Below are 24765 nucleotides of genomic sequence, written 5' to 3' on the forward strand. Positions count from 1 at the left end.
ACGGCCGTTCGATGATGGCTGTTTGTTTTTTGGCCTCGTTTAATATGTTTTTTATGATATTTGTAAAATACTTAGAGAGTTAGAGAGTTCAATTAAGAGGTGTTGGTCCATTACTCCATTCCAAGCTTTGTATGTGATATTGAATACATGCACACACATAAGAAAGTTGGTTAATGAAAATGCGACTTGTGTCTATCCATCTAATTGCATGTCTGCTTGTTTGTGTATTTATATGCGCGCACGTGTGTGTGTGTGTGTGCCTTCTTGCGTCTGTCTGTCCGTCTGTCTGTCTGGCAGGACCTAAGGAACTGCCGGTGTGTGTGTGCCGTGGGGTGAAGACAGAGCGCAGATTAGCAGGAAGCTAGTGTCAGCACAGGGAGGCGCCACACAGCTGGGTCAACACTTTAATCAGCATGGGAGCGTGTGAGAGATTTCAATGAATGAATGTACTGGAGCTTTTCCACTGCATAGAACTCCACTCTTCTCCTGTTTTGGTTTTCTGTTATCAAAAGGTGTTGTGAAAACACTGCCGACTACTGATTGGTCAGAGAGAATTGTCACTACTGCCTCTGGAGATCTGTAAAGGTCCCATTTGAAACCCCCTCAATGAACCCTGAGGGTCCCTGGACCCCACTTTGAGAACCACTGCATTACAGCGTTGGTGATAAGAAGCGTTTGTACACTTAAACGAACAGGGGGGTTTTTACTGTGCCGTGAAAAACACCCCAGAAAACATAAAGAAAACACTTGTATCCCACAGACGCTGGCTGCGGCAGTTTGTCAGTGTGAGAGTGTTTGTGGTGGGACCTTGTCAGTGATGGATCCACCCTCTCCCCAGACAGACAGCCTAAATAGACCACCTCAATCTATCTTAATTAGGTCAGAGCAGTGGAACTCACTGATTGGAGAACAAATGTATCCCTATAGGGCTCTGATTTATCTGATGTAAATTTAAATGAATACAAGACAGGGTGATCTCCTTATCTTTTCGTCAGCTGGGTGAAACCAAATTTGTAACCATTCTGTATAACGGCTGAAAAGAAAGCAAAACCTTTACCAAAACAATGCAATGAAGGGAGTATGGTACAGCATATTCACCCGGCAGATGGCTTGTCCAGGTGGGGAGCTACAGTATGAGGGCTTTGGTGTCTTGCTCAAGGACACTTTGACACATCTGAGGGCCCAACCGGTGGTGACCCCATTCAGCTGGTTGCCTTGAAAAAAACAAATGTTTGTATTTATAAATGACAGGTTCATTTTTTGTGTTGACGTTTGTTGATGATCTGTCCCCCTTTCAGCGGACCCCCACACAGACTCAGTTCGTCTAATCGAGGAGAGCCCTACGGAAGCCCTGAAGGAACAGTTTGGTTATCGAGACTCAGGACTCAGCACGCGATTTGTCAACTACATCAAGGCAAGACCTTCCTGTCTGTCTCTCACTCTTATGTCGGCACGGTGGCACTCTACACTCTTCAACTACTCTCTAAGTTTCTTGTTGTTCCTTCTTCACCTATGCATGCAAATGATGCTTAAATTAGCCACATTGACGTCACGCAGCACTTTTACATTGTTAAAGATTCATGTAGGAAGTGTCACTTGCATAAATTATTGATCAATTTGTGGTCTTGAAGTGGAATAAGAATGGGAGTGGGCGAACGCTGTTCCAAAGCCATTCGGCATCCCTTCAGACTTTACTATTCAGATTGTCTCATAATGTGGCAGATATCAGGCTGATCGGAACATGCACAAGGCGACCTGTTCTGTCGTCATACCAACGTCAGAAATACATTAGGCATTTATCAGATGCTCTTATCCTGGATGACTTACAAAAGTAAGTGTGGAACATTAAGTTTGGTACTGTGACATTGGTCCAAATCACCCACACTTGTTAGTGAGCTGGTACATGCAGCAGCACTAGGATCAGATACACAAAGGTTAGTTGTGTTTAAAGCACTGTGGATCGTACGGGTGGGGTCTGTGAGACGAGACAATGCAGACAGTTGGAACAATCACAGGAAGATGTTTGCGCGTCAATGACTACACGTTTTCTGTGTTGAACCATTTCCTCTGTCTGGGCTCTTCTCTGATACTGGATGCTGTAGGCAACTGAACTGACCCTCTGGGGATGAATACAGATATAACTTCATGTTATCTTATGTGTCCTCTTGCGGTCAACTCTGCTCACGAATTTCCAAAGGGAAAACAACGTTTTAGTGGGACTACGTAGCTTTTTGGTCCGTGTTTGATTAAAATCTGATATCTGTTAGTCAAATGGGAGAACCTTTTCAGTGGAACTGGCATGGAAGCCAATTAAGTTTAACACTTAATTATTCTGCCTAACGTTGTCTCTACACTTTTATCTTTCCTCCTCCTTATCTGTCCTTTCCTCACGTCTGTCTGTCTGTCTGTCTCTCTCTAGCTCTTCTTTCTATCTGTGACTTTCTTCCATGGTCTTTTTCTTCCCTGTAACTGGCTGTGTCTCTTTTATATTTAGCACGGTGTTAAGGCCCTTTGCCACTGGGCACGATAACGATAAAAAATATCGGTTTCAATTGAAGTGGATGGCAGCGTCCACACCACAACGATAAAGCCGTCATAATTGATGTGAACGCCGACATATCGTTATCTTTATCGCGTCTGGTGGGAAAGACCCTTTAGCCTTACTATTCTCTCTCTCTCTCCACCTCTCTCTCTCTCTCTCTCTCTCTCTCTCTGTCCATCTCTCTGTCCTCGTCCTCTGTCCCCCACTGTTCTGTCCTCTGTTTGGATGATGTGACTGTACAGTGACATGTGACCACCTTCCAGTCAGCACATTTCAGAGTGAAGGGGGGAGAGAGAGACAGAGATGGATCATTAGGAGAAAGAGAGAGAGAGGCAAACAAATGAGATGTCAGAGAGAGGAGGGGGAGAGATAGAAGGAGAACAGTTATCACACTGCCTTCCTTGTGAGATGTGTGTGTGTGTGTGTGTGTGTGTGTGTGTGTGTGTGTGTGTGCGTGTGCACGTGCACGTGCACGCGTGCATTGCACACAGGGTGGTGGTAATGTCGTTGAACTTTGGGTCAATCAGCGATTGAGTCTGTAGGTCATGTGATATAACTGCAGCTGGTGCTTACTTGTGTGTGTCTGTGCTCGCGTTCACAGGGTCGGTCGGCAGCAGACTTCGATGAGCCTCTCAGGATAGAAGAAGATTCTCATTGGCCAACGGACCAAACGTGAGTTCAATCTATCTACCTGTTTGTCTGTCTGTCTGTCTGTCTGTCTGTCTGTCTGTCTGTCTGTCTGTCTGTCTTCTGTCAGACCACCCCTGAGTTGTGTGATATGTGTAACACTTGAACCCTGGGCGTCATCATTTTACAAGATTTACAACTTGATCTTGTTATTTTTGGTGAAGAGATTTGAAAAAGATTATATAAATAAAAAGGAGCCTGACCTGTCGACTAAATAGACAGGGTTTAAGGGGTTAATCTATTAGATGGACCATTGCTGTAACTGTTCCAAATGTAATATTGAAGATTATGTAGGTCTGCACATTATTTCATTACAGTATAGCATGTCTACTTTATATTGTGGACAAGACATGATTTGTTAGATACAGAAATATCGATGAGTCCTGCTCACATGTGATTTCCTTTCTGATCGCCATAACCTTCGCCCTGTGTTGTATGTCACAGGTCAACGGTGACAGGCGGTACGGAGCTGCACATCGACATGATCAACCAGTTGAAGGAGGCCGTGGAGTTGCTGCAAGACCCCAACAGGTGTATACAGCTTGTTACTGTATTATATCACTTCATATATCACTACTCACTCCACCACTCCGGAACTACTCTGCCGAGACTGGGAGAGGAAATCTGGTGCTTGGAAGGACTAGGCTCTGTAGATTGACTCCTGTCCGGGCCCCTACTACATCTCACCAGGTCCACTCTTGCTCTCACCAGGTCCAGGACCTGTGCGTTCTGTTTTGCACCAGACTCCAGCATTTCACTCAGGAGTAGTGGATTCTTGAGCCGCAATGGTACTGCAGGCTCCGCTCCACCTAGGCAACGGTGGTGCTGCAGGCTCCGCTTGTGGCTTGAACGCGAATGTGAACAAATCAGAAGCCACACTTTAGTATTGACCTCTCACATAAAATAACTATAATACGTGGTGGTTGTTGGAGGTAAGCTAACAGTGTGTTGTGTTCATGTGCATCAGGGTGAACATGGAGGACAACGGCTCTGGAGTGCAGCTCTACCCTGTGGAGATGGTCATGGTGGAAGAGTCTCTCAAGTAAGTTAGGCTTATATGATTCATACAGTAGTTGATGTAGGCCTTTAACACTTTGGATGCCATCTATTAAATCCATTTTATTTACTTGCTTTTGGATCGCTCTGTGCGAGCTGCGCGTGTCTATTGTGTGATGTAGGCCTTTAAGATATAGATATAGATTGCATATATTTCTAAGTGAATACATGGCTGCACATGTTTAGATGCCTAGTCAGGATCTCTGACTATGCTGCATCGTACGTCCATGCCGACTCAAACACTGACTCAGATTTTCCACTCACGTCAAATTGACGGCAGATTGATACATGCCAAGCATTTCGGTGAAAATGACCGTATGCCCAGATTTCATATGTTAATTTCACGAAGGGTTGGTGTGTGCGCATAAGGGCACATGCATTTGCAGCTCACATGAAGAAAAAAAGAGTTGAGCCGGAAGGCAAAGCTCGAGCAATCTTCGTTCCTACTCTCACCTATGGTCATGAAGTGTAGGTCATGACCGAAAGTATAAGGTTGCGGGTGCAAGCGGCCGAAATGGATTTCCTCAGACGTGGCTGGTATCTCCCTTAGAGATAGGGTGAGAAGTTCAGTCACCCGAGAGAGAGACTTGGAGTAGAACCGCTGCTCTTACACTTGGAAAGGAGTCAGCTTAGGTGGTTCGGGCATGTAGTACGGATGCCCCCCGAGCGCCTTCCTAGGAAGGTCCTCGATGCACGTCCCGCTGGGAGGAGACCCTGTGGCAGACCAAAGACCAGGTTGAAGGATTACATCTCCAAACTGGCTTGGGAACGCCTCGGTATACTCCCTGAGGGAGTGGAGGAAGTTGCTCGGGATAAGGAAATCTGGAAGTTTCAGTTGGAACTGTTACCCCCACGACCCGATTCTGGATAAGCGGTTGAAGATGGATGGATGGATGGATTTAGACATATTAGTGAATGTGCTCACTTGTTCCTTAGAACTGTTTTCTTCTTATCTCAGCAGCTGATCTCTAATTTCTTGTCTTTTCTCTCTTTCTCTATCTCTCTCCTCTCTCTCTCTCTCTCTCTCTCTCTCTCTCTCTCTCTCTCTCTCTCTCTCTCTCTCTCTCTCTGAACAGTGGACAGGACAGCGATGACGGCTCTACCACGCCAAAGGTACAGTACAACTTCCGCAGTGTGAGTGAACTGCCAGCATAGCACCACACTACTAACACAATACCATCACACTAGAGCACTGGTTCTCAAAGTAAGTGGTGTCTGGGGTCCTTGAGGGTGTTCCAGGGGGTCCCCAGCAAAATGAGGAACAGCTTAAAGTATGTACAGTACATACTGTACATACAAGCCCTATTTTATTTTTGGGCAATTCGAAAATAGCTGATATACAAGCTCACAATGTGTTGCCTATGAGAAAGATGTACAAGCTCACAATGTGTTGCCTATGAGAAAGATGTTCAAAAATATTTTCAATTTCTGGGTCCTCGGCCAAATACATATTTATGGTTATCCTTGACATGATGTTTGAGAACCACTGCATTAGAGCCTAAAACGTCGCAATATGATGACTCAACATACTGGGTAGTAATCAACGAAGCTGAAGCAACCTACGACAGCGTCTGCTTGCTCTAGATGTGCACTTAACATTCGAGGGACTGACCTCATACTTGACTTACAGAGAGTGCAACGCAAGTATGATGGTCTATTTTTAGATTGTCAGTATAAAAAAAACTACCAGTAATAACACAGAGCAGCAGCCAAATAGAAGGAACACGATCTTCCTGTGGCTTTAGAACGATCATGTACTGTACAGTACACAACTGTTCACAGTGGGGAAATAACAGCTGGACAGAGGTACAATGGAGGCTTTTGATTTCTCACTTTAGTGTCCATCCAATCCTATAGCATGGCTTACAGTGTTCACTTCATACGGTATCAAACCTCATATTATATATATATTTTTAAATATGTAATGAAAATCTAACGATATTGCACTTGAATATGGAGTTAAAATAATCCTTAAGAATGTTGATCAGCTCACCAGACCAACAATAAATAAATACAACTACACTGTTCCTCATTGTAGCCTATAATGACAGCGTTGCACTGGCCTATCAACTGGTTTTCAGAAACACAGGATCAGAAACACAGCATGTGCACATTTTAGATCATTGTAATATACTCAAGGCTCATACATTCTACAGAGTGGAGTGATAAGTTAGCCTGGAGCCAGCCTGTTCGCTCCATTCCACGTTTTGTATTGTCTCTACGCATCACAGTCTGGAAATGACTCAGTTGACTCGCACTTCTGAATGTCCGTTGTGACGTAACGAGGTCGTTGCTGATTGGGTGGTGTTCCAACGAATCAGAGTAGGGTTAGGGTAGCTACGTCATCAGCCAGCCAATAAAGACTTGTGTATTTGTCCCGCCCCGCACCACAGACCAATGGAAGCCACGGTGGCTGGAAAGCCACGTGGTGTTGTTCCAAGAAATGGGAAGCCACATGGTGTTGTTCCAACGAATCAGAGTAGGGTGAGAGTTGCTCCGCACTACAGCCAATCGGAAGCCGCGGTTTGCTGCGACCGTTGGAGATACAAGGCTTTCCAGACTGTGATGCGGAGATACTAACCAGATCGTGGAACGGAGCGAAACAGGCTGGCTCCAGGCTAGTGATAAACCATCACCGCGGTGTAGTTTTCTAGCTCACCTGGAGTATGCATGAGCATGCATACTCCAGGTGAAGTGATAGCTCTTCACCTTTTTAGGTGATACTGTAACTCGAAAAATACACAGCGGTGATAGCTCATCACTCCACCCTGTAGTATGGAGCCTTTACTGTACTACATGTATGCTTATCCTAACAGTAAGCATACGTATCCCATAGATTGAAGCATGCAACTGTAAGTCTTAAAGTATAGGAGTAAGTCAAAGCAGATACGTGTTAAGGCCTAAACACTTGGTGCGTTCTGTAGCAGAACATTCCAGGAGGTGGCTATGAGTTCCAGAAGAAGAGGGAGAGGATTCTAGAGAAGGCCAGGTTTGAGGCCCAGCTTGCATGCCAGCAGTATGAGTGGCTTTTATCACTCAAGGTAACCATGGCAACAAGCCGCCGGACTGGCTTACGAAGCCGTAGAGATGTGAACGCTGTGTTCATTTAACTCTTGAGAGTGAGCAAATGGAACCAAATGGACTCTCCTTAACCACTTGAACCATACATTGGATACAAACTATTATTATTACATGTAAAAGTATGGTGGAGACACAGGGAGAAGGTTGGCGGCAGGATTAGATCCTGGATCAGAGTTGGTACACATGGCTAACAGAGACTGTGGTCTCAAAAGCTGCACACAGCATCTCTAGTATATGTTTCACCTACACCCTTCTAATGGAAGGAATAGGAATAGGGAGATTGTCCTGCAGTGCTACACGTTGCATTGTCAAGTAAATAGACAAAGGTTAAAACCCTACAGCAGGGGTCTTCAACGTTTTCAGGCCAGGGACCCCCAAACTGATGGGGATATGGAGTAGGGACCCCCTACCTCATACGGTGGGGGGGTCATTTGCACAATAAACATGTATACAATTACAAGCTATTCAAAATAGAACCATGATTTATTTTAAACATAAAACTGTGGAAAGGGTTTAAAAAATATTTAGAGACAAATTACTTTTTCATTTATTAAAATAAAAATAGAAAATATATAGACTCTTTTTTTTTCCCCTTAATCAAGCAACAATTTCGCGGACCCCCTGTTGAAGACCTCTGCCTTACAGTATATAATGTAGTTTGATGACCGTGGTCGCCAGGGCTCTATACAGTATTTGCCTCCCTCCTTTTCCCCCTCTACACCATGGGTGTGTGTGTGTGGGGGGGGGGGGCTATTTTCACGTATTTTCAATCATGGCATGCCCTGAACAGAGGTGCTAGTGTTCAAGTTTTCAAGGGTCCGTTTGGTTCCAATCGTCCAATCTCAGAGTTAAATTAACACTGAGGATTTGACTACTGTATGCAGTCTGCCTCTTGTTGGAAAGGATATTTAGGTCACTTCATGCCCTGGAAGATACCAAGAACCATATGCTCGTGTCTTGACTGAGCAGTAGATGTTTTTTTGTCTCTCATGTGACCCATAAACGTTACGTTTCACAGCTTTAACAAATGACCAATGCAATAACTTCCTATAGGGCTTGAAGTGACTTGTCATCTGTCGTCAGTTATTTTACCTAGAGAAGCCATGTTCCATTTGACATGTCTGTTTGTTGACTGTGGACACTGTGATGTGACTCTACATTTCATATACAGTACATGCGTCTACAGTATATAGACATGATTCATTTCCAAAGGGAGCTGATTTGTAGCGTCGGTGAGTCTTGTTTTCATGCGTGTTCTGTGTGAAGTAGGATTCATAACAAGTGAATAATCGTGTCCAAAAGTATGGTGCTGGTAACATACATACAACACAAACATCACAAAAGTGAGCAAAATAATCATATGTTTCCACCTTGTACTTAGGGAAGTGCTTGTTTTTTAGTTGTTTTTTTTACTGGTAGATTCATAGTTCTGCACATTGAACCATGGGACCTGCCAAGTACCGCCAGTGTAACGCAGAGTGTACAAAATAAATGTTACATTTGTTAGTTAATACACGTTTGCAGTGTGGATTTAATCTGGCAACTCATCAAAGGCCCAGCTAACCTACTCTGTGATCTGCTGCTGCAGCGTTTGGGACCAACGTGGCTGTCGCTGAACTCGGGTTTGTCTTGGCTTCTTGAATTTTTGAATCAGTGGTCACGGCCATCTGGATGGGCCTTCATTATGGTCACTGCCATGTCCAACAGATCAACATGGGTCACTTAACATTACCACAACACCTACAGTATCTCACACGTGGCAATAAAAGAACAGATCGACCTCCCAAAGCTGACTGGCTCATAACAGACCTACAGTAAGCGACATCAGTCATACTTTTGTTAATCGTTATTTGTTCTTTTTTTATTTATGTTTTTACTTTGTTGTTTTTTCTTTCCTTTTTGATGGGCCCGTTCTGTGTAGCTGTAGCTCACAGAGGCTAAAACACACAGTGTTGGACAAAAAGAGTCTAGTGTAGACTCTGAATGAGCAGAACAAGACAGCATTGTTTCCCCAAGTGTTTCTACAGCTTCATCTAACAATGCTCCGAAGTCAAGATAATTCATGCGCGCACTCAAGCACACGAACACTACATGCACACGCACGCACGCACGCACAACACACACACACGCACGCACGCACGCACGCACACACACACATATACACACACACACACACACACGCACACACACACACACACATTTCCTTTCAGTACATCAGTATTGACATCTTGAAGGTTTGGTGAATTGCCTGGTGCATATTTTACAGGGTCACTCACAGCAGCCATGACCTCAGTGGAAGGAAGCGAACATCCTTGTGAAACTGGTCTTGTTGTGTTGCTAATAACGCTTCCCTGTGACGTACACACACACACTCTGTACTACAATCTATACCAATCTAAGTCCTATCGATCCGCACGAGTCTAGACCACATGTCTGCCAACTGATCAATACTACTACTACTCTGTCACTGAGCTCACATCACACACACACACACACACACACACTGCAGTGGCTCTCAACCTTTTCAGGCCGCGACTCCCAAAATAACCGTATTTTCACCCTGACGAGCACTAAGAGTTGAGGAATTACATTTTGTATAAGACGGTTTTATTGTGAAAATAGCCGATCTACATGTACGGTAGATCGGCTATTTTCACAATTTGTGCCTCTAATTTTTGACAATTTGGCCCATGTTTTAATTTGTCATTTTAGAGGCATTAAAAAGTCCTTAAATTGTCAATTTAGAAATGCGCAGATACCCTCAATACACTATGTTGTTTTTTTTACTGTTGAGTGAGAAAACAATGTTGCACATTAAGTTAATCATCTGGGGACCCCCACAAATAATTTGGGGACCTCTCCTGGGGTCCCGACCTACAGGTTGAGAACCACTGTACTACTGTATGCAACCTTAACATGATGGGACATTTGTATTTATGTTCATCTATTTATAAGCCTCTGTGTAAGTGTACGTACTGTATGTGTCCTTTATTGTATTGTGTACGAAACAATGTTTTACATCTGTGTATTCAATAAATAGTTGTTGATATTTCTCCTATAGGGAGAGGACCGGTCTCCCTGCAGTGCTCCCTGCATGTCGTTTACCACCATGCCTCCCTTTGGACTGAAGCCCCGATCAGGTGAGATTATCTTTTATTAGATACAATTGTGAACAATAATAGCCAAGTAAGATAATGTATCCATTGGCCAATCATACAGTTCACTAACAGCTCAATGGGGGTGGTGCATAGATTGTTTTTTTTTTTTTAATGTTTGAACTTTTTTTATAAAAAATAAATAAATACATTTACCTCTTGGGAAAAAATATATATATTTCAGAAATTGTGGATGTTTTCAGATGTTTAAAAATCTTTTGACAGTATTTGAAAATGTTCTCCTGCTCTATAATGACTTGCCCAAAATAGGGACACCAAGGGTTCATTTTGTTTTAATTGGAACGTGTCTTTCAAAAACTGGCAAGGTTGTCTCTATTTAGCGCAGTGTGATCGGTTCAGTTCCGCATCAGAGGAGACCAATCAATCCCTGAAAAGATATCGATCAGGATGGAATGATGAATGGATTCGTACTCGATTTTAATATAACTATCATGTGGGACAATGTGAGAACTGTGAATGATTGGATGAGAGTGTATGTCCTTGCAAATACTCAGAAATACAAATATGTACAAACCAAAATAGGGCACTTATCCCACCTAAGAAGACATGCTGGATATTTAAACCCCCTTGTAACTACGGTGGTATAGGCCAGTAATTCACAACCCACCTTTTTAAGCGATGCTAACGACTCCTACATCTGGCTTTGTCTGTATGTTATGTATGTGCAGTATGTGATTTTCTTTTTTTAATTTCAAGGACCCCCAGTTTGATCCATATTGGTCCATTTGGTCCAAACTTCAATCATTTAGCTTCCGGTTCCCCGACCGCACGCTTAGACCCTTTGGTATTATAGGCCATGTAGAAATACATTTCAGGTGCTGTGTCATGTGTCATTTTGGTGCAAGTGTTGGTGGGCACTCACAACTGAAAATTCAGATTAATACTGAGAAGTTGTCTAAAACACATTTACAGCATGTGGAACACAACTACACAATAATCATGAGTTCGGATCCATATTAGTGATGTAGTATGATGACGTTTAATAAAGCTTCAGGATTGCTTTGTGTCTGCTATGCTTACAGAAGAGCTACATTTAATTTATACATTGTTGTATGATGGTGTCGCCTGCCAAAAACAACCGATCTACATTCATGCAAGGCGTTGTAGATCTGTTATTTTTGGCATACGACTGCCTCATGCGATGGAGTATAAAGGCTTTAAGAGTGGGCTGAAAATCCCCTGCTTCCCAGTATGTTGCCTAGCAACTATCCATCCTACGTTCCCTAACTGTTCCTGGGACGTACACCTAGGGGTGGGCGATATGGTGATAAATATCGCTGAGACGATACAATGTCTCCACGGTAATGCCTTTTCAGAGATATCCTATATGTCGTATACAAATCCTGTTGAATTGTTAATACAGAGATTCATTGCAGAATTCATTTAAACCTGCATTTTGGTCTAAATCAGTAGTTCTCAAACTTTGAAATGTCACGGTCTCCCCTTAACTCTGATAGTATGCAAATGAAACCAAATGGACCTGTAAGGGTCCATTTGGTTTCATTTGTATACTGTCAGAGTTACATAGTAAGGGTCAATTTAGACCTCCCAAAAGGAACCCAGAGAGTCCCTGGACCCCACTTTGAGGACCACTGGTCTAAATGGTCAGTTACTCCTTTTCCTTTTAGTTTTTGCTGTAGGTGGTTGTACTGTTAAGTAACTTGAAAAATAACCATAAAAACCGACATGAAAAAGAATTGTGATAAGATCGTGTATCGTGATACCGCTTGGAAAAATATTGTGATACTGTATTTTTCCATATCGCCCACCCCTACGTGAAGTAGCCAAATGCTAATCTAGCTAACATGATAACAGCATGTCATGAGATCTGTGTTGTGAAATGCCACTAATATTACTTTTTTTTATTTTTCTGCTGTTATGCTGTTTTTTTCTCTTTTCTTTCTTTTTTCTTTATTACATCCCCCTCTTTCCTTCGCATCATCCATCCATCCATCCACCCTCGCTGACACTTTTTTTCCCTGCCTCCATTTTACGCCATTTCACCCGACTTGTCGCACGGCTCCTGACATCACTTTGTTATTCCAAAAATCATAACTGTTCCTAACCTTGACCTGCCTGCACGCACGCTGTGTTTGTTTTGCAACTTCCTGTGTTCGTTCTCCCTGTGTGTAATTATGCACCAACTGGTTTTCTGGAACCTTCTCCCTCTGGTTGTAACTGGTGTGTCCCGTGTTTTGGGTTCTGGGCGTTTTTGTGGAATGGACTCACCTTTCTCCACTTGCCTCACCCTGGTTCCCCCTCCCCTCCCCTCCCCTCCCCCCCTCGGTATAAATGCCACACTCACGTCCCGTGTCCTTTTTGACCACACGTCTTTGAATCCCTCCTTCCTCTTGGCACTTCCTGGCTCTATAGCCCCGCCCTCGCTTCCCTGCTCCCCGCCTCTCTCCTGTCTCAGTCCCCTCCTCCTCTCACAGGCCCCGCCCTTCTGTAGAGACAGACCCTGTAGCCATGACGACGGAGGCATGCACAGCAGTGGTAGGTCGATACCTCGCTCCCTCCGCCCACCTGACCAATCAGTGGCCAGGAAAGAAAAACACATAAAAATGCAATTTGCACCTGTGTAGGCATTTAGTGGACGCTCTCACCCAAAGCGACCAACAAAAGTGAAAAGTCGGTGTCTGTGGGTTTTATAAATATTCAACCAATGAAAATTATTAACAAGAGCATGTAACTAAATAATAATTCTACTGGTTCCATTGGAACAAAGGATGTTTTTTCCACTTCCTGAAAAGTAAAAATGTTGAATATACATGGTTACCACCCAACAGCGACGATAATTTTCATACTTTTTTTTTGTATCGGAAAAAAAAGATGTTGTACTGTACTGTACATGTGTTTCTCTTGGTGATTATTTATCATGGTGTGTCACTGACTGTGTATAGACACTCACACACTGCCTTCTCCACCTCAGACTACACAGGACAGGCTGTTTGTCATTACTGTGTGTGTGTGTGTGTGTGTGTGTGTGTGTGTGTGTGTGTGTGTGTGTGTGTGTGTGTGTGTGTGTGTGTGTGTGTGTGTGTGTGTGTGTGTGTGTGTGTGTGTGTGTGTGTGTGTGTGTGTGTGTGCGCGCGTGCTGTGATCAGGTTGTAGAGGCACATGTTGAACTGACTGTGTCTGTTATTAAAGTAGTGTGGTTGAATGATTTGAGGGTCGAACCATTCAGAAGTTAAAGCCCACCCAAAAACTGTGTGTGTGTGTGTGTGTGTGTGTGTGTGTGTGTGTGTGTGTGTGTGTGTGTGTGTGTGTGTGTGTGTGTGTGTGTGTGTGTGTGTGTGTGTGTGTGTGTGTGTGTGTGTGTGTGTGTGTGTGTGTGATAAAGAGCATGTAAGTAATAGGAAACCACGTATCTTCTCCAATTGTGTGTGTGTGTGTGCATGCGTGTGCCCTGCATACGTGTAATTGGTCCTCACTGATGCTCATTACTAGTACGACGCCTCATCTGGCCAGTGATGTATATCGGACCAATTACCCATATATGGAGACCCCTCGTGCCCATATATCGAGATCCATGTACTGTATTTGGAGATATGCTGTGAGAGCCCAAACATGCTTACTCAGTTAGTCGTTAAGTGAAAGTCCTACAGTATGACATCTGACAGTACGTACAATCCCTTTTATGCCCATACATGGAGATTCCTGTCTGTAGAACAAGCCACACAGATATGGGCTGTCTTGACCAACTGTCTTGGCCACATATGGATTCTGTTAGTGTGGTATGTGGCCGATGTGGCATCCATATATGGGCATTCCCATATGAAGTCCTGTTGGATATGGGCTTGATATTGATGACAACAGGGAACTCCATACTGTATATGGGCATAAAAGGGATGTTGTTAGTGTGGTTCCCCTGACATCACAGTGAAGTCAGAGGGTGATGTCAGACCGGCAAACCCATTCTGTTAAGGTGGTTCCCCTGACATCACAGTGTGTGTGTGTGTGTGTGTGTGTGTGTGTGTGTGTGTGTGTGTGTGTGTGTGTGTGTGTGTGTGTGTGTGTGTGTGTGTGTGTGTGTGTGTGTGTGTGTGTGTGTGTGTGTGTGTGTGTGTGTGTGTGTGTGTGTGTGTGTGTGTGTGTACAGTAATCTGCATGCATGTGTATACCCATTGTGCGTGTGTGTGTGCATGCTCCAGTCTATTTTTAGCTCATATATTTTAAGTGTTAGATAATAGTCCCTGAGGGAGTATCTACTTCCATTGGAATGGATGGAACATAGGGGTGTGTGTGTGTGTGTGTGTGTGTGTGTGTGTGTGTGTGTGTGTGTGTGTGTGTGTGTGTGTGTGTGTGTGAGTGTGAGACAGAGCATGAATATGTGTGAGTTTATGTGTGACAGAGACTGCATGTGTGCGTGTGCATGCATGTTTGACTGTGACTGACACATGTATGAGCCATTACATACTGTACATGTGTGTGTGCGTCTGCGTGTTTGCCTGACACACACATGAACCTTCTTTGTGTGTGCGTGTGTAAGAGCGTGCGTGCGTGTGTGTGTGTGTGTGTGTGTGTGTGTGTGTGTGTGTGTGCTCCAGACAGAAGGGTGTGTTTCCGTTTCCCTCCCTGAAGCCAGTTGTGCTGCAGATGTCCCATTAAGGGATTTGAGATGTTTTAGGAAGTTAGAAACAGAGAGACAGTTAACGGTTCCCTTGTTGTTCATAATATGAAAAATAATAACTTGTTCTAATTTAGCACAATTAGCTCTGTGCTACCATTTCATTCTACATACTGTATGTGAGCTACAAAGCCTTTTATTTTATTTTGGATAGCAGGTCAGGACTGTGTTTTTCTTCTTTTGTTTCTTCTTTTTTTTAGGGATGGTCCGATCAGGTTTTTTGGAACCGATCACCGAGCACCGATCACAAAAGTTTGATCACCCGATACCGATCAAGAACCGATCCGATCAAGTTATTATTTATATATTATTTATATTTTCTAAATGTTAATGTTTTAACTTTAATTAATTAATTCACTCATGAATTCATTTATATATTTGCCTTATAGTTATTTACCAGCATTACTATGTATTTATTATCATAGCAGTAACTAATTATTCCTTCAGCACTGTGGAAATCAATACCCCAAAATGGCCTCAAGTGGGCATACTGAACGGCTGGTTGATCGGATGCACCGATCAGATCGGATCGGTGAATTTACCTTTTGATCTAAACCACCGATTATCGCCGATCACGCTTTGATCGGCCCGATCCGATCCATTGCCGATTGATCGGTAACATCTCTACTTTTTTTTCTTCCATGGACCGCCATTTGATAATGTGTTTTCATGCCTGGGACCCAAAGCTACATTGTAAAATCCTCAGTGTTAATTTAACTCTGACATTGCACACTGTTGAATATAAAGACCCATAAGGGTCCAATTGGTTCCTAACTATCAATCATTTGATAGTTAACCCACGGCGGGCGCCGGATCGGCAAACGATAATATAGGCGTACAACGACAATAAGTGTAGTTCTGATTTTAGATTGCCATAGAGTGTTAAAGTGGTATTTGTTGACATTCTTGCAGTCACCAGGGTGGTACCCAACTAGGGATGGAACGATAAGTGATAATATCGTTTATCGTGATAAAAAAACACTCACGATAATCGTATCATGGATATTTAATTTATCGTGATATCGTCCTCCGTCATGCACTGGGATCAATTCACCTTTTATTTGCCGAGCTGCATATCCGGTACCATTTAAACCCTCTATTGGTAAAACGTACTTATAATATATGTTGATACAGTCTTTTTTTCACTCTATACCAAATCTACAAGCGACGCGTTGTGAGCTTGTAGATCTGCTATTTTTTCGCAAATGTTCCGCCCCAGGATAATGGATGTTGGGGATATTTTGATTATCGCGATAATATCGTAAATCGCGATTTCTTTGGTCACACTAATCGTGATATTACATTTTCATATCGTCCCATCCCTAAAACCCAACTCCTATAACTTGAGTTCTGGTGCTGTGAGTCGAATGAACATCTGCAAAGGGTACCCATGATGGCACAAATAGCACACCTCGTCCTCCCCATGATCCACACTTTCATCCATAATTGCATTGCTGCAAGTGTAACACAACATAATCCCCTTAACACTGGTGAGAAATGATATTTCTATGTGGTGGTGATGATGACCACATACATTCCCTTCAGTGTGGGACTATAAATGTGTGTTCATCATTTTGCTCGACATGGTGATCAGAACGAAGCGTGTAAAATGGGGTCGTGCCCGGGGGGAAGTGACATCATCATTCAGTAACCTGATCATCATGAGTGTCTCTGACCTCATTAGCAGCCAATCAGCTATCGGCTGCCGAGGTTGGCTTTGGCTCCAAATCAAGGCGTGCGTGTGTGCGTGCGTGCGTGTTTGTGTGTGTGTGAGAGAGAGAGAATCTTACTCTGTATTTCTCTGTGTGCATCTATGCTAGCGCTGAACCCATGTGTGTGTGTGTGTGTGTGTGTGTGTGTGTGTGTGTGTGTGTGTGTGTGTGTGTGTGTGTGTGTGTGTGTGTGTGTGTGTGTGTGTGTGTGTGTGTGTGTGTGTGTGTGTGTGTGTGTGTGTGTGTGCGTGCACGTGTGTGCGCACGCGTGTGTGCATGAGTGTGTTTGCCTGAGGGCAGACTACACAGCAGTAACAGTAACAGCACTGAGTTTGCAAGTCAGTTCAATATAAATGACTCACCTTTTGACCCGGAAAACAATAAACCATGTTAAAGAGCGGTATACTGTAAAGAACTGTGGGATTCTTGTGAGTTTCACAATACAGTTCCATGTCTTTGGTTTCCGTCTTGTTTTAACCACTTCAACCCCAACATCCATATTCTTGGGGGAACATTCGCCCAAAACAGCAGATCTATTGTGAGCCTATAGATCGGCTATTTTGGTGGATGGGATTTGGTGCAAACAAACACAAGTACAGTTGTAACTGAAGTCCGGTTCTCTAAGACTAGATGTTTTAAGTTGTTAAGCCAAAGTATTATTGTTCCTCAAAGAAAGAAAGAAAAACCCTATAATATATGTTGTTGACCAGAGTCCCCGAGGGTTGTATAATAGGTCCCCTACTTTTTTACATCTACGCCAAATCCACACTTCATTTTGCAGGAAAAATCCGATCTACGCGTAAGCTTGTAGATCTGCTATTTTTGCCTAATGTTCACCCCAGAATAAGGACACTGGGGTTAATGTGGTTACTTGCACAACCCTCACTTTGTAGTGTGTTTGAGAGGTTTAGTTTTTTTTAGCATCAGGGTTCATGAACTCTTATGAAGGAGTTCATCATGGAGCCTTTCTGTGGTTCCCTGTGCTTTCAAGCTGAAGTTTATTTGTATTGCATATTTCAACAACAAGGCAATTCAAAGTGCTTTACATTAAACGTTAAGACGTTAAGGCACAGAGCATTAAGAGATGAAGAATAATATGTACATAAAAGTAATTAAAATGAAAGCAGAAAAACATTGCAGTGCACAAGACATTATTAAACAAAATCTCAGTAAAAGGCACCAGCAAAAAGACATGTTTTTGGCTTTGATTAAAACATAACTAAGTGTTGTAGGATATGGATATGTGGGGCATAAGAAACTGAATGCTGCTTCTCAACATTTAGTTCTGATTCTGGAGACTGAAGGCAGACTTGGCAGGCTTGGGTGGTTCATGATATACTGTAGCACAAGATAAGAAATGTATTTTAGTCCTAAACCATTCAATGCTTTATAAACCAACCGTATTATTTTTAAATCAGTCCTTTGACAGACAGGGAGCTTAAGAACCTAAACGTTGCGTTTTCCCTCAAAGCTCTTTTTTTTTTTTTTTTTTTTTTTTTTTTAAGATTTGTTTTTGGGCTTTTTATGCCTTTATTGATAGGATAGTAGACTGACAGGAAATGGGGAGAGAGATGGGGAATGACATGTGGCAAAGGTCATCCGGATCTGGAATTGAACCGGCGACGCCAGCAGGCATCGTAGCCTAGTATGTGGTATGCGCCTTGACCACCAGGCCAGCAGGCGCCCCCCTCAAAGCTCTATTTGACACAAATTTCAATTACAAAATTAAATTTCTCCCCAGGCAGGCTCTGTTCGCTCAGTAGTAAAAATGTCAGCGATCGCGCTGGAGGCCCGGGTTCAAATCCAGGGTGGAACAGGAAGGTTACATAGTGCTGCTTTAATGATGCAGCGTCTACGTCAATTACATCACTGTGTTTAACACAGCTGAAATGTCTACTTGAATGGACAGCGAGGAGCCTTTATGTGTCTGTATTTCCTCTCCGATACTGATCTTAGTTCTGGGAGGAGAGATTGTTGCCTTCTGCTTCTCAGCCACAGCCATCTATAGGCAGATGAAGGAGGGCAGATAGTGATGAATTAAAGTCTGTTTTTCACACAAAGATTTGTTATACCACATGGATTGTTTTTTTAGTTTTTTAGTTTTTCAATCCACTTTCCTCGTCTGTCTGTCGCTCTCTGTCTCGCTCACCGCCCACAGTTTTTTGCTGGTGTGTTATCAGAGGCTACAACAAAGCACCCAGCTCTGTAACAACAGACACACACACACCTGCAAGTGGCAGCATGCAGAAAGAACACAACCCAGTTCATTTTCAGCAAAGTCAGCGCTGTTCCGCTGGGAGGGACTGAGAGAGAGAGGGAGGTAGAGAGAGAGACAGACAGACAGAAGTGTGGAAAGAGAGAGGGGAAGAAAACAGGGTGGGAGAAATGAAGATGAAGGAATTCTAGAGAGAAAGAAACATCATATAAAGCCTACACATATAAAAGTCTGTGTAAGAAATTATTCCAAATGTGCTGCCTGATTTGTTGGCCTACGCTGTGTGGGCAGGTGAGAAGCATTGGGAACTTGATTCAGTCTAAATTCTTTTTTGTGTATTAAAACAAGTTTTTTCTTCTTTTTTTTTCCTTAGACAGAACTGGCCTGCAGCAAAACTAAAACTAAAACAATTGGCTTGCATTCTTTCAAGCTGTTATCAGTGTTCTTAAACGGTGTTTAAAACTGATGATTTCGCTGTGTAGAGAGACTCACCCCCTAATTTGACAGAACACACCCACAATTTCACAGTTCGACACATTCATGCCTGGATTGTGGAAGATGCTCAGTGTATCTCCAGTCCTCTAATGTAGCTCACACTGGAGGATTGGAGATTGTAAGTCATTTCAGAAAACATTTAGTTTGACAATGTATGAATTTGTTACGTTTCTTTTTTCTTTCTTTAATATTCTGCCCCAAATGCCCAAAATAGGGACTACATGTTGGAGGTGGTTAAATGGAAACCATTCCTACGGTTTGCGTTTACCTCAGTGATTGCGATCAGGCGATTATGTCATACAGGCCTTTTGGTAGCAGCAGGTTAATCAAATGTGCCAACGTGGGCGCTCCCTGCTGGAAGAAACAGGTTATCCCCCTCTTTCTCTCTCAACCTTTTTTCTGTTCTCTCCTTCCTCTGGGAGACGTAACGATGGAGGGAGCGACTTTATATGGGAATAGTTTGGGTTCTCTCTGCCTTTTGGGAGGAAAAAAGTGCTGTTGCTATTTCCATACTTCCTGTTCAGCCGAGCGGTGCCCCGTCAGCTGCTGCTGTGCGAGGAGGCCGTTTTTCAGAGGCAGTTTGAAGAAAGTATGCTGCGTTGCCAGTCCAACCTCAAGGAAGTGCCATACGTAGGGCAGTGGTAGCCCATGCCAGATTTATACTTAGTATGCAACAACAGTACGTTTAAGTTAGTATGCAACTGTAGGTATAAATCATTTAGGCCTGAACGCAAATCTGTGTCACTTTAGATTTGAGCCACTTTAACCATTATTTTATGCTTTAGCTATAAAAAAAAATAGCAGATATACAAGCAAATATTTGATTAACTAATGCATTTAAACGCTTTTAAAAATATATATTCAAAGATTTGCAATAAAAAAATAATTGATTTTTCAAAAATAGCAGATCTACAAGCTCGCAGCGCGGCACTCGGTGCCGCGCTGTGAGCTTGTATATCTGCTATTTTTCATTTGTTAAAGCATTAAATAATTCTAAATGGGTTAGTATGCAACAGTACGTATGAATCAAGCCTCAGAGGTATGAGAAGAGGCTTGTCTGCATGGACGTTTGTTTGAATCCTCCCTTTCTTTGAGCAAGGCACTTCCACTGATTGCTGCAGGCCACGCAGGGCACTCTTGATACTTATACTGCCCCCCCCCCTTCTCTGTCCACACACAAGCACACTTGTCTGTAGGCGATGCAGGCTCTGACAGATGGATAATGAACGATGATGGAAGTAAAAGGTTCGCCGTGTTCTCGTTCTCCCACGTTGTACTTCAGTCTGTCGGCTCAGGACACTTTTATGTGCGAAGACGTGTTCCTGCTTTATGTAATGTCTTCCATCTTTTAGAGAGGGGTGAGCTGACAGACAGAGCTAACACATAAGACAGACAGCACGCAAGACAGACAGACGAATGAATGGAAATGTACAGGTACGGCAGTGAGTGATAAGAAAGGCTAAAACCTAAGATAGTGTTCGTTGTGTGGAGTTTGCATGTTGTCTCTGTGTGGGTTTCCTCCCACACCAAAAGACAGGCATGCTGGGTACATAACTCCTGCCAGTGCCCTTGTACCAAGGTTCAGACTGGAGTTGGTCCCCGCAGACAGTGCCCCCACTGCTCCTAAGTAGTTAACATGAGTCAAATGCATTTTATCTCTATGGTGCAGTTTATGCACAGATGATAATAAAATACAATAATGAAACCACTTATTAAGCTCTAGTGTATATACTTTATTGTATGACAAATGTGGGGAGTAGCCGATCTGCCCAATCCACAAGCTCTCTAGATCGGATATTTATGCTATGTTCAACAACGAATTCTCGCCTATAATGACGGCAGGATGAAAGTGGTTAAAACAGAGAATATATCTGTGTGGGTGAGCGAGGAGAAACCCATAGGGGCTTCTGGAAACATGCTGGCCCCCGAAAGGAAGAGAGAGAGAGAATCATTTGGTGTCGGGAAGCAAGTTGTTCTGGGTTGGAGCCGTCCAGATGGCAGCGATGATGGCTCCTGGGGAGGGGAGAGGGGGTGGGGAGAGAGAGGAAGAACAAACTGTCACCCAGTTTATTAAACCGTCAGCTAGTTTTAATGTGAACATGCTGTGTGTGACCGTAGGGAGAAAAGGAAAGAGAGAGAGAGGGAGTGTGTGTGTGTGTGTGCGCGCGCATGTGAAAATCTTGAACAACAGTTAATCTAATTAGAAGATGGAATCAAACTACTACATTCAGTCTTCTTTTATGTTTCAGTCTCTCTCTCTCTCCTTGTCTCTTTCTGTCTTTGTTTTGGCTGATTGATGGTCACCACCCTGAGATCCCATGTCACTCAGGATTAGCTACTCTGTGTGTGTGTGTGTGTGTGTGTGTGTGTGTGTGTGTGTGTGTGTGTGTGTGTGTGTGTGTGTGTGTGTGTGTGTGTGTGTGTGTGTGTGTGTGTGTGTGTGTGTGTGTGTGTGTGTGTGTGTACGCACGCGCGCGCGCGCGCGTGCGTGCGTGCGTGCGTGCGTGCGTGCGTGCGTGCGTGCGTGCGTGCGTGCGTGTCAGCTCCTCCACATTATTTCACATCTTTCCTGTTTTTATAGTACTAATTACTTTCTACACACACACACACACACACACACACACACACACAGACAGAATGTGTTGGAGGACCAGTTTTTTTAATCAGTGGTGTTGTTATCAGCAGAGCCACCTTTAGTGATCGGTCAATGAGATAGTTTGTTGAGGGTTAGGGAACTAACCCCAACCCTTCTTCAAGGTGAAGAGGGACTGTCAAATAATGTCCACGGTGTGTGTGTGCGTGTATGTCAGTTTATTACGAGGCCTTAATAAAGTGAATTCACGCACACCCCAAATCAAAACCGACTAAAAACTCCTCTCTGTTCCAATTTCTGGTTTTCAGTGGCTCTTTGACTCCCCCTTGTGGCCGCATGTATGTATTATCATGTTCTGCCATAAAAGGTGCATTTAGGTTGTTGCTTAAAAATAGAACACATTGCAGATGTGGGCTTGTAGTTCAGCTATTAGCGTAACTAGCTATCAATCAGGCTGTTGGAAGAGGGCCGGCATTTCACTGAGCCTGACAACCGCGCGTGTGCATGTGACCTGAGTAGGGATTCAAAGAGATTGAGTCCCACTGTCCTTTGCATGACAAGTTCTTATCCTCCTTTGCTATAAACTGTCATCATTTTAAACTCGAAGTATCAAACCTACTTTTTTAAATAATATACAGGTACTCTCTGTTGAATGTCTATACCTGGTGTTAGTTACTCTTTACCTGTTATTGGAGATATTTGCCATCTTACGGCAGTGATGTTTGCAAGGTGTGTCGTTTTTGTTTGTATGTATACATGTTTTGTCTCTTTTGTTTGTTGGCTTGTAGTAATTGTGTATGTACGTACTGTATGTTGAGTTCCTCTCAAAAACAGGATGGTAGAGCTTGTGGGGTTTCTCCTAAAAAATACATCACTTTCAAATGAACATTTACCTGGCCTGGCCCAAAAAGCACAAGACAACGTCTAATTACAGTGTAGCTTAGCTTCCCTGTGCGATCTGTAGCTATGGACAGTTTGAAAATACATACAATGTTGATGGATTGGAAACCTATTCAGGGCTTGATTTTCTTGGCTCCTAGAGAATTGATGCTCATCGATGTAGTGGCTTTTGAGATTAGCTGCAGACGCGCACACAAATATGTAAACTAATCTCCATAAATGTGGAAAAACTGGCCAGGACAAACATTCATACGTACATGTAAAAATAGCTGCCTTTTTCTACATGGATTTCCGTTGTAAAATGGTTTAAACCATGTCACAGACACCGGAAACATTGATTTCTTGGGAAATCACACAATGCAGTAGAAATGGTAAAAACATTTTTTCTTTTCATAAATGCTTTGCATTGAGTATTAGTCATCTGATCTGGGGACTGTGCGTCATGGTGTGAACCGAACGGTGCCTGAAGTGAGCTGACTTCACCATGCACACATGACTGCTCCAGTGACAATGGAATACTGCCCTCCTGTATGCATGAGCAACTCCTACATGCACACTTACATAAGCACGTGTGCATCTTTTATCTCATCAAAAACAGGGTTTTCCGTGTCAGTGAATAATTGAGGTGCTGTATAACAGTGTGTATGGCGATGGTGGGCTAAAGCCAGTGTTTTAAAAACAAACGCTTGTTTTCGGTATTTATCTTACTTTGAGCAAAAGTATAAAAATATACGCATAGATACTGTATGTACTGCACTATAAAATCCTCATGTTAATCTAAAAAAACAGACTAACTCTGAGTGTACGAATGTGTAGTCATTGAACCAAATGGAACCGTACACATACTGTAGAGAGGATTTGTGACTTATTTGTCTTAACTGTTTTTGAAAAACACATAACAATTAACAATTGTTGTTGTTGTTGTTCTCTCTTCTGACCTGTCGGGGGCAGTGTTCCTGCGGAGCCACAAGAGTCTGGAGGCGGTGGACCCTCAGTTCACCATGAGACGCAAGATGGAGCAGCTGAGAGAGGAGCTGGAGCTCATGGAGCAACTCAGAGATGTGAGGCTGCCGACACACGTTTAAGTTTTATCCCTTATCAAAAACCTGGGGGGAGGCAGGGGGTAAGGTTCCGTTCAATTCATTCCCTATGGAAGTCACGTGTTTTGAGCTTTCCTTAAGGCTGGATTTAAGGGAAGAGGTTTTCATAAGGTACGTTGTAGGCAAGCAGCCAGGTGGGAGAAGCCTTGATGAGACAAAGGGGCGGGGTTCAACCGCCAACCAATAGGACAGACTGGGCTGTGCTGCGATGCCACAGGGCGGGGTCTCACTTGTAGTCTACATCCGAGCCTCTGGTCTGCAGTGACACTGTCCACTTCACGCAAAGCATTGTGGGAAATGTATTCTTATTTGGATAAGGTTTTGACTCCCTTAACTATGTGAACGCACTTAGACAGTACATGAAATGCATGCTTCACTGAAAGATAACTTGCCAAGGATAAGGATGAGTCAAAGACTTATTTACACTGTGGTCCTTGGTCTTGCACAGACAAACAATCATTTTCTAGAACCCATGATTTGACTTTTTTCTTAAACTGTTACAGTATGCTCTTTATGGACAGCGAGTGACTAAAAATGTGTGCGTGCGTGCAACCTCCCTCACCTCCCGCTTTATCTCT

General features: G+C 43.3%; 1 protein-coding gene across 1 annotated transcript in view; it reads left to right on the top strand.

Annotated features, from left to right (window-relative positions):
- lrch1 (leucine-rich repeats and calponin homology (CH) domain containing 1) overlaps positions 1-24765 on the top strand; it is a gene marked incomplete at its 3' end in the record, with an annotated part of 101095 nt that overhangs the window by 72280 nt on the left and 4050 nt on the right. Inside the window, exons 9-17 of the mRNA XM_080753692.1 lie at positions 1299-1414; positions 3144-3214; positions 3674-3760; positions 4197-4271; positions 5362-5398; positions 7210-7326; positions 10428-10506; positions 12916-13038; positions 24039-24148. Of these exons, the coding sequence (XP_080609818.1) occupies positions 1299-1414; positions 3144-3214; positions 3674-3760; positions 4197-4271; positions 5362-5398; positions 7210-7326; positions 10428-10506; positions 12916-13038; positions 24039-24148 (815 nt within the window). The remainder of the gene's footprint in view (positions 1-1298; positions 1415-3143; positions 3215-3673; positions 3761-4196; positions 4272-5361; positions 5399-7209; positions 7327-10427; positions 10507-12915; positions 13039-24038; positions 24149-24765) is intronic.

The sequence above is a fragment of the Nannobrachium achirus genome (genome assembly GCF_963921795.1).
Source record: "Nannobrachium achirus genome assembly, chromosome: 22".
In the NCBI taxonomy this organism is placed as follows: domain Eukaryota; kingdom Metazoa; phylum Chordata; class Actinopteri; order Myctophiformes; family Myctophidae; genus Nannobrachium; species Nannobrachium achirus.